At 37.4% G+C, this 17,471-nt stretch overlaps 1 protein-coding gene across 3 annotated transcripts in view; it reads left to right on the plus strand.

Moving 5' to 3' along the window:
- Usp45 (ubiquitin specific peptidase 45) overlaps positions 1-14,450 on the plus strand; it is a 64,661-nt gene extending 50,211 nt beyond the window's left edge. For 2 of the 3 annotated variants that reach the window (XM_070010761.1, XM_070010762.1), the window contains exons 15-18: positions 1,353-1,450; positions 5,897-5,983; positions 9,493-9,646; positions 10,447-14,450. In XM_070010761.1, coding sequence (XP_069866862.1) covers positions 1,353-1,450; positions 5,897-5,983; positions 9,493-9,646; positions 10,447-10,577 — 470 coding nt within the window. In that variant the 3' untranslated portion in view covers positions 10,578-14,450. The remainder of the gene's footprint in view (positions 1-1,352; positions 1,451-5,896; positions 5,984-9,492; positions 9,647-10,446) is intronic. The other variant, XM_070010763.1, reaches the window with a different exon arrangement.
- The last annotated feature ends 3,021 nt before the right edge of the window (positions 14,451-17,471 follow it).

The following is a 17,471-nucleotide window of genomic DNA, read 5'->3' on the forward strand; positions in this document are numbered from 1 at the left end:
CAGTGCTACTTCCAGCATTTTTTCTTTATGTGGTATTGAGGAATCAAACCCAGTGTTTCATGTATACTAGGTAAGCACTCTACCACTAAGCCACATTCCCAGCCCTACTCCACAATCTTAACTGAGGGAACTAGCTATCCAAAACTTCATCCCTAAAGGGTACAGGTATATCGCTAATGAAATTAATGGCTAGATTGATGACAATCTCAATCCACAAATTCCTTAATCAAATGCAAAGCATACTTACTGTGCCTACCTTTTTCTTTTGGTGAAGTTAAGAGATCAGGAGATGATTGCCATATTGGAAAAAATGGTTGAGTTCCCAAGAAGTTGGGGGCATTTGATGCCCCATGGGTCACACGAGGAAGTCTAAGGGTCAGTCAGGAGGCAGAGATTAGAGAAAAAGGTAACTGGGCAAGAACTTTGTTGTGATTTTGGAGGGGAGGATTGGGTGAGGCTGATTAAAGGAGGCCTAGGAATGGTTCATTTGGATAATGTTAGTGGGTTCTAGGACATAGAGGCTGTCCTGAATTACCTGGTACTTGGCGCTGGAGTGATAGGGCAGATAGATCATGACCCAAAGTATAAGAACCCAGTTAATAAGGCTGTTGGGATCAAGGTCTTGGCAGTGAGTTCTATATGAAAGGTACACTTAAGTCGATTGCTATTCCTAGAAATTAGAAAGCCTGAGGTAGGATTGACTCTCCAATATGAGCAAGGCCATGAATGTAAAAACATCAGAATAAAGACATACTTCATGTACTAGTAACTAAAGAAATGGCTAGATGGGAGAAGAAATACCAATTTACATGAATCCAAGTTAAATATGCAGTTGTTTGTATTCAAATCCTATCATAAATCCTTTGTAACTACTTTTGCTGAAATCTATGAATCCCCATGGTGTAGATTCCCCCTTTGCTGCAATGAATAAGTAGGAGACCTAACTTCTGAAACCATTAAATGAGCTCAGTCAGTAGAGAGCTAGCCAATGAGCAAAAGCAGCAGGTTGTACTGAATTTTGAGTCCCAGTTTGGGACCTTAAAAAAAAAAAAAAAAAGAGCTTCTGGTGGTATTTGGCTGGAATGTACTGACATTAAGTTACTACCAATCTTTCCAGTTTCCAGATTTCTGCTACAAATATCACCTTTCCTATTCTTTGTCTTTACTGTGTGTCTTTTATGAAAGCCTTTGCTTTTATTTCAGTGGAGTATTGGAAAGGAATAGAGGAACCCTGTCATCAGAAGTCCAATTCTATTAACATTGTACTAAAAAATGTGGTATGATGATCTCAGTGAATGTTTACTGTGTTACATGGTGGGTAAAATATAGTAACTTTATCATATTTTATGCAGTGAAGAAAGCAGAAGGAGTTTATACAAATGCCAGGAAGCAACTGCTCATTTCTGCTGTTCCAGCTATCCTGATTCTCCATCTTAAGAGGTTCCATCAGGTAATAATCTTCTCTGGTAGAACTTAGTCCATTCATTGTGTGCTCTGCAGAGCCCTAAGTCCTGTAAAATGCCATCAAGTTAGAAAGTCATTTATAAAATTTAAATATTTTTCATGTGGGATTTCCTGCATTTCCACTCAAAACAGTTTATAAGACTTGGCTGATTAACAGTATTAAGGGCAAAGGGTGTAGCTCAGTGGCAGAGCACTTGCCTAGCATATACATGAGGCCCTGGGTTCAATTCTAGTACAGCCAAAGAAATGTTTAATTCACAGTATTAGAATATTTAAGGGGGCTGGGAATGTGGCCTTGTGGTAGAGTACTTGCCTAGCATGCATGAAGTCCTCGGTCCGATTCCTCAGCACCACATAAACAGAAAATGCTGAAAGTGGTACTAGCCTTGAGCAAAAAAGCTGAAGGACAGCACCCAGACCCTGAGTTCAAGCCCCAGGAGCAGCGCACACACGCGCACTTAACACACACACAAAACAAAAACATAGAAGCTATTTTTTTATACTTGTTTTAAAATAATTCTAGTAACAAATAGTTTGATTGAAATTGTTACTAAAATCTGACCATAATTTAAAGCAATTGCATGTGATAAAGGAAGAATTGCAAATCAGATGGGAAGGGGACTGGACTTACCTAGTAAAGGACTTAGGGAAAAATACCTCTTGAAGAAATAAAAATTTAGGGGCTGGGAAGGTGGCTCAGTGGTAGAGCACTTGCCTTGCATGCATGAGGCCCTGGGTTCGATTCCTCAGCACCACATAAGCAAAAAGAAAAAAGCCGGAAGTGGCACTGTGGCTCAAGTGGTAGAGCGCTAGCCTTGAGTTGAAGAGCTGAGGGACAGCGCCTAGGCCCAGAGTTCAGGCCCCACGACCGGACCCAAAAAAAAAAAAAAAAGAAAGAAATAAAAATTTAGAGCTCCCTCTAGATCACCATATTATTTTCTAATATATTTTAGTGCACAAAACCAATCATCAACAAGAGTAGGATGAAATTAAATGAATATTTGATCTGACCTCAGTGTGAGGGACTTTTGTAAGTAAAAAAATCCATGAAAGTGGTAGAGCGCTTGCCTTGCATGCATGAGGCCCTGGGTTCAATTCCTCAGCACCACATAAGCAGAAAGAAAAAAAAAGCCAGAAGTGGCGCTGTGGCGCTCAAGTGGTAGAGCGTTAGCCTTGAGCTGAAGAGCTGAGGGACAGTGCCTAGGCCCAGAGTTCAGGCCCCATGACTGTACCCAAAATAAATAAATAAACAAACAAATAAATAAAATCCACGAAAGGAAAAGATTGAAGTTGTCTTGTGTGTCCATGGATCAAACACAGGACCTTGTGTATACTAACTGTGCATTCTCTACTGTGTTATATTGTACAACATTCCTGCTACTGATGAGCAGGAAGAGCTTTTATTCTATATCTCACCCTATTGACCAAAAGATTAAGTTTTGGGTTTAAGTTTTGTGGGTTTTTTTGTTTTATTTTTTGTTTTTTTTCAGGCGCTAAGGCTTGAACTCTCTGGGCCTGGGTGCTGTTCCTGAGCTTATCTGGCTCAAGGCTAGCACTTCACTACTTAAGTCATAGCATCACTTTAAGCTTTTTTTTCTGAGTAGTTTATTGAAGATAAGAGTCTCACAGACTTTTCTGCCCAGGTTGGCTTTGAACCTCAATCCTCAGATTTCAGCCTCCTGAGTAGCTAGGATTTCAGGCGTGAGCCACCAGTGCCTGGCCAAGTTTTTTATTTTCTATGCCTCATATATAGAGAAAAATTCTAATGTATGATTCATATCTTCTGTGATAAGACTGGACTTTACAGTATGTTTATTTTGGTTTTTGAGATCTCTGCTAATCACAATGAATACATTTTAAAAGTAATCATGCACATTATGAAGACAACCTATTATAATTTGCTCAACATATTTTAATTTAAATTTTATTTTTTGCTGCTACTGGGGTTTGAACTCAGAGCCTGGAACATGATAGACTGGTACAACACTGGTACAATACCATGCCTCCATCTCTACTTTATCCCATCTGAGCAAATGCCTGAGCTACAATCTGCCCACTTTTTAAGCTTACTGTTATTGCTGGGATTCTAGGCACCCATCACCAATTCCAGCTTCCCTTCTCTTCCTATCTGAAAGATGGAGTCTCTCAGTCCTTTGTGTCCCAGCTGTCTAGCACCACAATCTCCCCATTTTTAGCCTTTCCTGGAGCTTTGGATAACACACACTTGCCACTGTAATCACTTATGGGCTGAGAAGGAGGCTTTGCTGACTTTTCTGCCCAGACTGATCTTGAACTGGAATCCTTCCATTCTCAGCCTCTCAAGTATCTGGATTAGGCATGAGCCAAAGGCACCCAACTATAAGAACTCTTAAATACCAATAAGACAGCCAGGAACTGGTGGCTCACACCTGTAATCCTAACTACTCAGGAGACTGAGATTTGAGAATTGAGGTCCAAAACCAGCCAGGGCAGGAAAGTTCATGAGACTGTTAATCTCCAGGTAAATACTAAAAATGTGGGAAGTGGAATAGCTCAAGTGTTAGAGCGCTAGCCTTGAGCAAAAGAGCTCAGAGCCATGCACAGGTCCTGAAGTCCCAAGACTGGCACAAATAAAATAAGGATCAGTAAGACAAATATGAAGATCTAATATGAGTGAAGAATTACCAATTAACAGTTCTAGAAGAGGAAATACAAATTCCAAGAAACTGAAAATAGGCCTAGCCTTCCCATCAAAAGAATTGCAAGTAAAATGACAGATTCCTTCCTTTTGTATCCTATTCAAATTAGCAAAGATATAGTAGTGCTGATAAAGATGACGTTGGGGCATAGACACTCTCATTTATCACCAGTGGGAATGTAAATTAACACAATCTTCTAAAAAGTAAGTTAGAAATGGGTATCAAAAACAAGGAGTGGGCTGAGATGTAGCTTAGTAGCAAAGTACTTGCCTAGCAAGTGCAACATCCTGGGTTTGGTCCCCAGTACCAAAAAAGAAGACAAAACAAAACAAAACAACAAGAACAAAAAAAGACAAGGAGTGGTTTTCAGTACAACAGTTTTTGACTAAAAATACTCCTCAGTAAGTAATTCACTTCTAAGAACCTATAAGAAATAGGAAATAAACACATACACAGAAGTGTTCTTTGTATAGATCAAGCCAAATGTAAAGCCTAAAGTCCAGTGTGTAGGACACTGATTTATATTTTAATGACTGGAAAACTGGTAGTAAAAAAGACCTAATGGCCTTTTTTCTGCATAAAGTAGGTAAAACTGTCTAAACTGTCTAGAATTAAGTTCATTGTTAACAGGTCATTGAATTAGGCCTAAACACATTTTGACTTTTTTTTTTTTGTCAGTTGTGGGGTTTGAACTCAGGGCCTAGACATTGTCCCTGAGCTCTTTTGCACAAGGCTAGCGCTCTACCACTTTGAGCTACTTCTGGTTTTGGGGTGGTTAATTGGAGATTAGAGACTCATGGACTTTCCTGCCAGGCTGCCTTTGAACCGCAATCCTCAGATCCCAGCCTCTTCAGTAGTTAGGATTCCAGGTGTGAGCCACTAGTACCCAGCCACATTTTGACTCTTATGTTGGATATATTTCATGATAGCTGTATAGTCTGGAGCTTAAATTATGTGTGTGTGCATGTGTATGTGCTACTGAAGCTTGAACTCAGAGCCTCAAGCTCTTGCTTGGCTTTTTTTACTCAAGACTGGCTCTCTACTACTGGATCATGCCTCTACTTTTGGCTTTTTGCTGGTTAGTTGAAAATAGGAGCCTCGTGGACTTTCTTGCTTAAGCTGGCTTTGAACTGTGACCCTCAAATCTCAGTCTCCTAAGTAGCTAAGATTACAGGTCTGAGCTACCAGTGCCCAGCAGTAGCTTAGATTTTTATCACTTAAAATTAATTTTTTTGTTATGTGTTGGCTAACCAGAGGGGGGATAATTATTGCCTTCATTGGTTTTGGTACAAATCCTCATGTAAAAGAACCATCTTTGTACTATCAGTTTACGAAATCCAACTTTTTAACTTAGTCATAGCAATTGCCTATTAGTCACATTTATTTTTGTCTATAAAAAAATCTAACAGTAGCCAGGCACCAGTGGCTCATGCCTGTAATTCTAGTTACTCAGGAGGCTGAGATCTGAGGATTGTGGCCCAAGGCCAGCCCAGACAAGAAAGTCTATGAGAGTCTTATCTCCAATACACCAACACAAAACTAGAAGTGATGCTGTGGCTCAAAGTGGTAGAGCACTAGTCTTGAGCAAAAGAGCTCAGGGACAGTGTCCAGGCCTCAAGTTCAAGTCCCACAACCAACAACAACAATTTAAAAAAATCTAATGCCTGGAATTTCTCTTCAATTTTAATTAGTATAGTGCCTTGGAACCAATTAAGCTTGTTAAATTAAAAAATATATATTTTGTTCTGTTTAAGGCTGGCTTGAGTCTTCGTAAAGTAAACCGGCACGTAGATTTTCCACTTATGCTGGATTTAGCACCATTCTGTTCATCTGCTTGTAAGGTACAGTATGTTAGGATAGGTAATTAAGCTGCAAACAAATGCTTAAATCTTTATGTTGTTTATTAGGTCATGCTTCTGTGATTAAAGAAAATGTTGTTTGTAAAATAAATTTCTCTTCTAAAAGAGAATTTGAGTAAGTAAAGTCAGAAACCTGTGTCACACTTAATGCACCCAATAGGACTTTTGTCCTTTGGGAGAAAAATGAGTAAGACACTAGGCATGATGACTATGAAGATACAAGCTGCTTGTAAATGCTGTTAGGAGATGAAGGTTGCTGTAAGAAGTGAGCAGGTTTGGCGCCTTACCTTGTTCTTGTGTTTAATCTGCATAATGAGTAGTTTTAGCATAGGTATGGATTTTTGGCAAGTCAACACAATGCATTTTTATGCCATTTCATGTATAAGACTGAGAGTGGTATACATGTCTACTGAGTATGATACTTCACAATTCTTAATATCTTACTAATAGAAAATAGAAAGCAGACTGCTTTATAATTGCTTATACTTACTTGCACATAAGAATTGTATAGATGGAACTGATGGCTTTTCTTGATGAAACCAAGCAGTTTTGGGGTAATAAGGTATCCTGTTCATGCTTAGTAGCTAATATCCGTATCTTGTGGTATGCTGTAGGATTTTGTTTTGCTTGTTTGGGGTTTTGCTGTTACTGTTTTGTGTGTATGGTACTAGGGTTTGAACTAAAGGCCCTTGTACTTTCTAGAAACCTCTAAGACTTGAACCTTACCTCCAGCCCTTTTTACTTTTTTCAGATAGAATCCAGTGTTTTTTTGTCTAGGTTAACCTCACCTGGCACCGAGCCTTACTACTCTGCCTTCCTATGCCTACCACATAGTTGGGTTACAGGCTGCAGCTTTGTGTCACTTACCTATCTTGGGTTTTTTTTTTTGGACATAGGGTCCTGTTAACATTTTGCCCTAGGCTGGCCTATAACTGCAATCCTCCCTCCCAAGAAGCTGAGATTACAGGTATGAGTCACCAGCCCAATAGAATACTTCTTGAAGCAAACATACCTTCAGTGTGGTTTCCAGTTTATCTAATTTATTTGCTATAGAATACCAGTACTGTCAATCATTAACATTCATTATTCCTAAAATTTGATAATGTGGTAAATAATAATGAAGCTTACTAAGTTCAATGTTAACTTTATGAGATCATTACATTTGTTAAAAACAGAATTTCTAACATATACAAAATAGAAAGAACATGAACCTCCAGTCCTAAAACTTGAGAGCTATGGCCAGTCTTTCCCCATTCACATATTCCTCTCCTCCATACTATAATATTATTTTAAAGCAAATATTGGCACAATTTCACCCATAAATATTGCATCATGTAGCTATAGAATATAAAACTTACCTTTACTGTTTCTTTGTTAGTTTGTGACAATGTCTCATTCAGTGGTTAAATTTATATTCCTCCTGCTTTAGCTTCTTGAGTTCTGGGACAAGCATAAAACCTTATTCTCAAATAACTAAAACTAAAAGGACTGGAAGCATAGCTCAGTTGATAGAATGCCTATCTCTAGTCAGCAGGAGACACTTAGTTCAACCTCCATTACAGCTGAATTAAAAAAACAAAACAAAAAAGAATGGTGACATTATAATATTGGCATTTCTTCTTTATTAGCTAGAATATTTTTATATAAAGAGAAATTTCCTTGTTTGGTTACTTAATATATAATTCTTATACATAATGCAGAATAAAAAGTTGACTCCAAATTATTTTTCAAACTAATTATCTGGTACTGATGACTCATGCCTATAATCCTAGATATTCAGGAAGATGAGCCCTGGAAAGATCACAGACTCCATCTTCAATTAACCAGTGAAATGTCAATGTGGCTAAAGTGGTAGAATGCACAAAAGCTAGCTGAGCAAGTGCCTAAGGCCCTGAGTTCTAGCTCTGATACTGGCATGCACATGCACACACCATAATAGTAGTAAATTACCAGTAGTATCCTCTATTTATCATTATTTATGGATTTATCATTATTTTATAATTTATCATTATTATTAGTGGATTTAAATATATTAATTACATTTTTAAGTTGGTTACATTAGTCTTTTTGTTCATTCTCTAATATACTAGTCTAATGTGTTAATAGTTGATCACTGAAAGACACATGACCCTGCTAGTCCCTCTAATAAGAGTTATGCCATCATTGAATGTTTCATTTGTGTAATTTTTCATTTTTATCATTTAAAAATTTTCCTTTATAGAGGTTGCTTTTTTAATAACTGTGAAAGTACAGTTATTATATCAAATATACTAAAAAAGATAAGAAGTCTGATTTTTATCTGTGTCTATGCTATTTATTTCCTTCCTTTTATAAATAACCATTTAAAAATATGGCTTATTCATGCTTGTTTTTAAAGTATAAGCAGATGTGTATGTATATATGTATATGTGTGTATGTATATTTGTTTCATCCCCCTTGAATAGCTTAAATAATGATAACTTACTCTGTGAATTCAATTTTTTTTAATATTCTACCTTTTCCTGAACATTATGTCCTAGAGATTATTTAGGGATAGTGTACACTATATTTTTCTTTTCTTGTCCTGTCTGACCTCATCCTGCCCCACCCTGCTCTATCCCTTCTTTCTTTTTTTGTGAAGTTCAGGATTGAACTCAGGGCATTATACATGCTAACCACTGAGCTACCTCAGCCCCCTATTTCATTTACAGACAGCATACATAATATATTGTGTCCATGTGTCATAGTTTATTTAACCAGTTCTTAATTTATGGGCATTTGAGTTTATTCCAGTCATATGATGTTAAAAATAATCTTTCAACTAATAGTTTAGTCTTTTTACATTTGCTCATGTAGTTGTGGGATAAAATCCTAGAATTGGGATTGACAAATACAAGGATGAGAGAGAGAGACAGAGAGAGTGTGTGTGTGTGTGTGTGTGTGTGTGTGTGAGAGAGAGAGAGAGAGAGAGAGAGAGAGAGAGAGAGAGAGAGAGAGAGAGAGAGAGAGAGAGTTCACTAGAGAACATGAAATACCACTGCACAAGAGGATACCCCTTTGAATTCCCACATGCAGTCTCTGCAATCACTCCTTTTATAGTACTGATCAGCCACAGAGGAACTTCTCCAGCTTTTGCATTTTCCCAGCTTAGTAGTATGGGAAAGTAATTCAGTCATTACATTTTGTTTTTTGTGTGTCAGTACTGGGCTTAAACTCAGGGCCTAGAGCTCGAACTTAGCCTTTGCTCTCAAGGATGGCACTCTACCATTTGAGACACACCTTCACTTCTATCTTCTTGCTGGTTAGTTGAAGATATTAAGATTTGTCTGCCTGGGTTGGTTTTGAACTTTATGTCTTAGATCTCAACCTCATGAGTAATTAGGTTTACAGGTATGAGACACTAGTACCTGGCTAATAATTCATGTATCTTCTTTTAAGCAGTATGTGCATAACTTTTTCTCACAGTATTTCACTAGCTGTTACTAAAACTGACTTTTCTCTCTGTTTCAAAGAATGTAAATATGGGAGACAAGGTTCTTTATGGTCTGTATGGCATAGTGGAACACAGTGGCTCGATGAGAGGAGGTCATTACACTGCTTATGTGAAAGTGAGAGTTCCCTGCAGGAAATTACCAGAACAGACCACTGGGAGGAAAAATGTGCCCGGTATGCCATCCTAAGTGTATTTTATTCTTAACAAAATATGTAAATCTGGTTGTTCTTTTGGAAGATGAGATATTATTTTATTTATTTATTGGGTCCGGTCGTGGGGCCTGAACTCTGGGCCTGGGTGCTGTCCCTCAGCTCTTCAGCTCAAGGCTAGGGCTCTACCAATTGAGCCACAGCACCACTTCTGGCTTTTTTCTTTTTGCTTATGTGGTGCTGAGGAATCGAACCCAGGGCCTCAGGCATGCAAGGCAGGCGCTCTACCACTGAACCACCTTCCCAGCCCAGAGATATTAAAAAGTATCTCACTTCGTTAATGTTAAGTAAGAGTTAGCTTTAAGTACTCCTTAATCTTAATTTTCATAAGACTGAATTCTTCTAATAAGTAGGGTGTGAGGTGACACAGCATTTCAGGGTAATGAAATGAACACAAAAAATAATATACAATTTTTTGAAGACATACCAGGTATTCAAAATAGACAGGAGTTAAGAGTTAGAAATTTGCTGGCTGTGCTTAGGGATGATCAAATTAACTTCATTATTTTTCCCCTTTAATTTTTTTTCTGAACAATTAAGTATTTACAAGGCTAATATTTCACTAAATAGTTAAAAATGTTAGTAACTGGAAATAATTACTAATTATTCCCATAATATTTGTAAAAAAGATTAACCCAAGAAAATGATTAACCAAAGAAAGAACAGTAAGACCTAGCACGTACTGTGTAATGAATATGTTGGTGTTTGCATTTAGGGAATATAAGGAATACTTGTTGTAAAATTGTACTCTTTTGTGTCCTTAGGTTTGAAAGAACTTGCCAGTGAGGCAGGAGGCCACTGGGTCTACGTCAGTGACACTTACGTGCAGGTGGTTCCAGAATCAAGAGCACTGAGTGCACAAGCTTATCTTCTTTTTTATGAAAGAATTTTATAGTTATTTGTTACTTGCTAATGGCAATGATTATTTAGCTCACTTTTATTTGAATGCTGCAACGGGAACTATAATATGTAATGTGCCTTGGTAGTCTCTCTTCTGTAGGATCAGCATGACCTTCAAAGGCTCCTTAGCATTTTCACCATTTTTGTGAATCCTTTTAATGTAAATTAAATTTACTCAGTGCTTTCAAGTTTATATTTCTGAATGTAAAAACAAGGTTTATTTCATGTCATGAGGGACAAAAATATCAAAATTGACAATAGTAAGAATTTTCTTTATGATATGGCTCATTATTACAAGCATTCAGAAAGGATGCTGGCTTAATGAAATTATTCCTTAATGATACTCTTTTCTCATTAAGATACTGCTTTTCTGATCTCCTGTAGTATATCCTATGCCATTATTTACTTTTAATGTTTTAGTCTTTTTAGCCTTAACCTTATTCTGAGCAGTTGTAATTAACATTTTATGTATTTGTTATTTTTGTAATAAACATCAAATTTATAACCATAGAAGAAATTATTTATCCATGAACCACTCCACTTAAAAAATCATCTCAGGGCTAATAGTGGTATATGTGTAATATTGTTTGGGACACATTACTGTAACTATATGGAATAATGCCTAATGTTATGCACTTACTTTGTCATATTTTATATGACGCAGCCATATAAAAGGTATCACTATAATTTTGGTAGTGTGAATTTTTCAAGTAATAAATTGATTCCCTAGTGTTTCGACGTTTTAAGATTATTCAAACATTTCATAAATAAACCATTTGCAGCCTATTCATGGTAGAGTTAAATATAATCTGCAAGTGGTTGGCCAAAGGCAAAATGTAATTATAGATAATTTATACATGAAAATTGGTAAACAGAAGTTGATAATCCTGTTGGGACCATGGGAACCTCTGAAGTCTCATTACCAAATTATATTTGTAAATAAATGATAGACAGTTATATTCTTATACAAGGAAATATAATACAATTTCTACTTCTGTCTTTCAATAAATGTAGTTTCAGGATGTAGAGATCACTTTTGTCTTCAGTAATTTAAAAGGTTAGGTGGATTTAATTGGGCACAGAGCTGGCATTTTGGTTTTCATTTAAAAAAATTATTGTTATAAAGGTGAGGGGTTCCAATTACATAAGTCAGAAAATGAGTACATTTCTTTTTGGACAATGTCACCCTTTCCCTCACTCTTTGGCACTTTGGTTTTCTAAGTAATTAAATAGTGGCAAAACATTTATTTATTCATTGTGCCTGTCTTGGGACTTGAACTCAGAGCCTAGGTGCTGTCCCTGAGCTGCTTTTGTTCAAGGCTAGCTCTCTATTACTTGAGCCATAGCCCCACTTCTAGCCTTTATTTAGGTTTTTAAAGCAGCTTATTGGAGTTGAGTGTCTCAGGGACTTTTCTGCCCAGACTGGCTTTGAACAGTGATCTCAGATCTCAGCCTCCTGTTCCTAGGATTACAAGTATGAGCCACTGGTGCCCCTAGAATATAACAAAGTCGTCAAGACTTAGCATGAGAAATATTACTATTATTACTATTCAATTTTAAAAAAGAATAGCTACTTCACTGTCATAGTATTAAATCAAAACATTACTATGTGGTCCAAGTTTCCTATCATTAATGCCAGTGTTTGATGACAGGAAGCATTAGATGAGTGTGCAGAAAGTGAGGACAGGACAAGAATAGTGACTATAAGATAATATGGGGAAAATATTGAAGACTGATGGTTTTTAACATCCAAGTGTATATCCATTATCAAGGTTAACAGTGCTACCTTTTGATATATGGATGAGTAGAATTGTGATTGGTGTTAAGATGGAACTAGCCTACAAAATGCAGAGTTTTAAAATGTCATTGCACAAATTCTATTTTTAGAATTGTTGAAATTGCTGTTGAGATTTAAAGTAGTGTTTTCTTGATTTTTAACAGTGAAAATGAAGAAATACATCTTTGTTATCTGCTTTGGTTAGTAAGGGGAAGTTTTAATCTGTAAACAATGAAGGTTTCAGTGCCAGAGCAATTAATTGTGTGTGTGTGTGTGTGTGTGTGTGTGCATGTGCGTGCATGCGTTCATGTGTGCATGCATGCATGTGTGTGTGTGCTCACGTGCGCAACAGCCAGTCTTGGGGCTTGAACTCAGGGCCTGCGTGCTGTCCCTGAGCTTGTAAGCTCAAGGTTAGTGCTGTACCACAGCCCAACTTCTGGCTTCTTTGTTAATTGGAGATGAGAGTCTCATGGGCTTTCCTGCCAGGGCTAGCTTCAAACCTCAGTCCTCAGATCTTAGCCTCCCAAGTAGCTGGGATTCCAGGCAGTGATTAATTTTTTGAAAAAAATTAAATTTCCTCAGTCAGCTCAGCCTACTTGGAAGTAGCAGTTGTTAGCTCTCCCTCAAGCAATTTATTGTTCTAGAAATCTCATATCCTTTAAAGAAGTACACACTTCTCAAGGAATAAGAACCTGTTGTTTTTTTTTAAATACATGTCTAGATAGATACCTATATTCACCAGGCATTATGTACTAAGGTGACATCATTTTATCATCTTTAAAAATGGAAAGACCTGGGGCTGGGAATGTGGCTTAGTGTAACAGTGCTTACTTAGCATGCATGAAGCTCTGGGTTCAATTTCTCAGTACCACATAAAAAGAAAAAGCTGGAAATGGAGCTGTGGCTCAGGTGGTATAGTACTAACTTTGAGCAAAAAGAAGCCCAGGGACAGTGCTTAGGCCCTGAGTTCAAGCCCCAGGGCTGGCCAAAAAAAAAAAAAAGAAGGAAATACCTGTATGATCTATATAGTTTAGATATTATTTTACCAGAAGTATGCAAATAAGATATTTTTTATTTTCAATTCCTTAGTGTTTTATGAGCTGATGTTGAAATCTAGTTTTTATGGCCTAAAGTGTATAAACACTTTTTTCTTGGTCTCTGAAAAATTGTAAAACAACTGATTTTAATACCCAGGGATTTTCTAAATAGTACATAAAGCATACTGAATTGCACATGAGTTTGCATTTATTTTTTTGTTTTGATTTTGAAATTTTCCAAAGTACATTTGCAGGGATTTCTTAAATTGTGAGGCACAGTAATGACAGTAGTTCAGGAAACTGTACAAGTAAATGAGAATGTTTACAGACCATCAGTGCAACTACATGATGTTTAACTGAATGAATTTAATAAGTCAAACCCAGAAGTTTCACTAGTTCTGTTCAGAAACTGGTTTACAGGGTATGTATAGCCCTTCTCCTTAGTCCCTTAGCTTTTCCATGTATAAAATGATAATGTTTTGATTATGTGCCAATTATACAAATATTTGACATAACCACATATATACATACATTTAAATTTTTGTCATACAATGCTTTAAAAATTATATGAAGACCACCTTTTTAGGTAGCCTAAAAGAGTGGTCATTGATAACAATTCAGAGGAGTTGATTCAGAGCTAGTTTACTATATATAGTAGCTCAAACTTTGCATGTGTGATGACTTTAGTCAATGGTTTTATGACATAGTTGAATAAAATAGCTGTAAAATATAGTACAGACAGACATACTGCGTACTTCTCTTGGCTTGATATTTATATTTTTCTGCATGACACCTGATCATATAAGCATAAATGAAATATGTGCAATAAAATTGAGCCGTTAGATAATGGAATCTTGTCCATTATTAAGAAAGACTTTCTATATTTAAAATGTTCTTGTTCATGTAGAAATAAAAGTTCAAATCTCTTTAAAAGATATGAATATATTTTCAATTTTGAGTGTCATTCTACTGTTGTCTTTTTTGCAGTGTTTTTAGATAATAGCTATGTAATTTATTGAGTTATTTTGGTGTTATAAGCATCATAATAAATATTAAATTCTTATTTTCCTTGTAAGATTGAGTTTTTTCATATGTGTTATAGACAATGTTTTAATATTGTATTTGCATTTTTTTTAGTCCCCTTTGCAACAGAGTATCATGCAGTATCAACAGAATTTATTTCCTGCAGTTCTAGAGGATGGAAAGTTCAAGATTAAGGCACCAACAGAGTCAGTGTCTGGTGAGGGCCAGCACAGTCCTCATTGTTTGTTCACATGGTTAAAGGGACAAGGGACCTTTATGAAGGCATAAACCCTGTTATGAGGGCTCTTCTCTCATTACCTACTTTCCCTAAGACTTTGCTTCCACATGCCCTTGCAGGAGGTGTTAACATTCACTCTGTAACATCTTAGTTGTATTCCAAATATTCTCCATATTTTAGAAATGCATATCTGAAAATAAAATATATGCACATATGAAGTACCATAGGGAAACTTCTTGGTACAATAAATCACATGCATTAAAGAAGTTGTAAGAAAGTTAAACAGGCTGTGATGGAGGTGGGCACCAGCAGGACAGGGGAGGACAAAGAAAGGAATATGGTTGATGTAATTTATTTGCATGTTATGAGAATGAAACCTATTGGGATTGGTGTGTGTGTGTGTGTGTGTGTGTGTGTGTGTGTGTGTGTGTGTGTGTGTGTGTGTGTGTGTGTGTGTGTGTGTGTGTGTGTGTGTGTGTGTGTGTGTGTGTGTGTGTGTGTGTGTGTGTGCTGGTTCTGGGGCTTGACTCAGGGTCTGAGCAACACCCTTGAGCTTCTTTTGCTCAAGGCTTGCACTTTGCTTTACCATTTAAGGCAAAGCTCTACTTTGGGCTTTTTTTTGGTGATGATTAGGAGAGTCTCAAGGATTTTACTGGGCTGGCTTCAAACTTTGATCCTCTTCCTGAATAAGATTACAGGCATAAGCCACCAGGATCAAGATATTGTGGTTGTTTTCAGATGAGTGGGGAAGGAAAGAGTGTTAGAGGGAGTTATATTGGTCTTGATACATTGTATTCATGTATTCATTCACAAGGGATGAAACTCACCTTGAAAACTAATAAAGTTATTCTAATAAAAATGATTAAAAGTCTGGGAAAGTGGCTCCATAGTAGAGTGCTTGCCTTGCATGCATGAGGCCGTGGGTTTGATTCCTCAGCACCACATAAGCAGAAAAAGCTGGAAGTGGAACTATGGCTCAAGTGGTAGAGCGCTAACCTTGAGCTGAAGAGCTGAGGGACAGCGCCCAGGCCCAGAGTTCAGGCCCCATCACTGCCCCCCCCTCAAAAAAAATAATCCTAGCAACTCAGAAGGCTTAAGATCTGAGGACTTATAGTTCAAAACCAGTACAGGCAGGAAAGGCCATGAGACTCATCTCCAATAAACTACCCAAAAAACTAAGTTGAGCTGTGGCTCAAGTGGTAAGAGTGCTACCCTTAAGCAAAGAAACTCAGGAACAGTGCCCAGGCACTAAGTTTAAGCCCCACACTCAAATTTAACCCAGATCCTCAGGTTTCATCCTTTCAGACATTTTCAAAATTCTTGAGTTATTTAGACAAAGTCATTTATTAGGAAGTATTTTACCTGCATTAACTCTTTTGGGTCATGAAACTCTTTGAGGGTATGCTGAAAGTTATTTAAATATATTTTTATTATGCAATCATTGAATAAGTTTATAGCTGTTAATGGGGTTGGCAGGGCTACAGAAGTGAAAGCTAGAAATGAGGAAATAGTCTAAACTGAATAAGGGGAAAGGATGGCAAATGCTAACAATATGGAGAAAGCAAACAATATTGCTTGCAGAGCTGTATAGGAATTAATGTCAAGCAGGTAAAAGGGATAATTGTTCTGATAATTGAACGTTGGAGGAAGAGTGGGTTCTAATTCTGGCCCCCAAAATTTTGTATATAATTGCAAAGTTCATGAATCTCCTTAAACCAGTTTCATACATTAAAAAAAAAAAATCGTACCCAAGGAGAAATATCTGCAATTGGTATACTGAAGAAATTGCATCCAAACAGAAAGTTGATATTATAAGATGGGTTAACAGCCCCAAATAGTAATCCTAGTGGCTTAATAGATTATTTTTACAGGATGACTTCATGTAAGAATACATAAAAATTTCATTAGAGTAGAGCTCTATCACTTGAGCCATAGCTGGTGTTTCTTTCTCTCTCTCACTCTCACCCTCTCTCCTTTCCCCCCTCCCCCTTTCTCTCTCTCTCTCTCTCTCTCTCTCTCTGAACTAAGAATTTCCTGCCCTGGCTGGCCTTGAACCACTTCTCAGATCTTAGCCTGGTCAGTATCTAGGGTTCTGAACCAGTGCCACTTGGCTGTAAAATGGTTTTTTTTTTTAGATCACATAGAACATTGCACAGACTTCGTTGTGCTAAGTGGGAAGGGGCCAAAAATGTTTTCCTTTTTTTTTTTTTTGTCAGCTGTGGGACTTGATCTCAGGGCTTGAGCGCTGTCCCTGAGCTTCTTTGTGCTCAAGGCTAGCACTCATCATTTGAGCCACAGGGCCCACTTGCATTTTTTGAGTGGTTAATTGGAGAGGAGTCTCACTGATTTTTCTGCTTGAGCCGGCTTGGAACTGCAACCCTCAAATCTCAGCTTCCTGAGTAGCTAGGATAACAGACATGAGCTACTGACCTCAGCCACTGACCCCTACTGACTCCAGTAGGATCCACATGGTATAATTAGTAAACATCTCTCTCAAGGTAAAATTGCATTTTAAAAGTTACTTAAATTTGACGACCAGCATATCTTTAGCTAGAGAGCATTTTAATCATAATCCAGGAATGCAAGCTTGTGTTTAATGAAGACCTGAATTTTATGCAAAGAGCATCCATCATGTCAAGCCTATAGTTATCCTTTTCCAGCTTTTATTTTAATTCGCTGTTTAGGGCCCATGCTCCTGAGCTGGAGCCACAGCTCCACTTCTGGCTGTGTGTGTGTGTGTGTGTGTGTGTGTGTGTGTGTGTGTGTGTGTGTGTGTGTGTGTGTGTGTGTGTGTGTGTGTGTGTGTGTGTGTGT

The sequence above is a fragment of the Dipodomys merriami genome, unplaced genomic scaffold (genome assembly GCF_024711535.1).
Source record: "Dipodomys merriami isolate MVZ:Mamm:240054 unplaced genomic scaffold, mDipMer1.0.p SCAF_8, whole genome shotgun sequence".
NCBI classification, from domain to species: Eukaryota; Metazoa; Chordata; class Mammalia; order Rodentia; family Heteromyidae; genus Dipodomys; species Dipodomys merriami.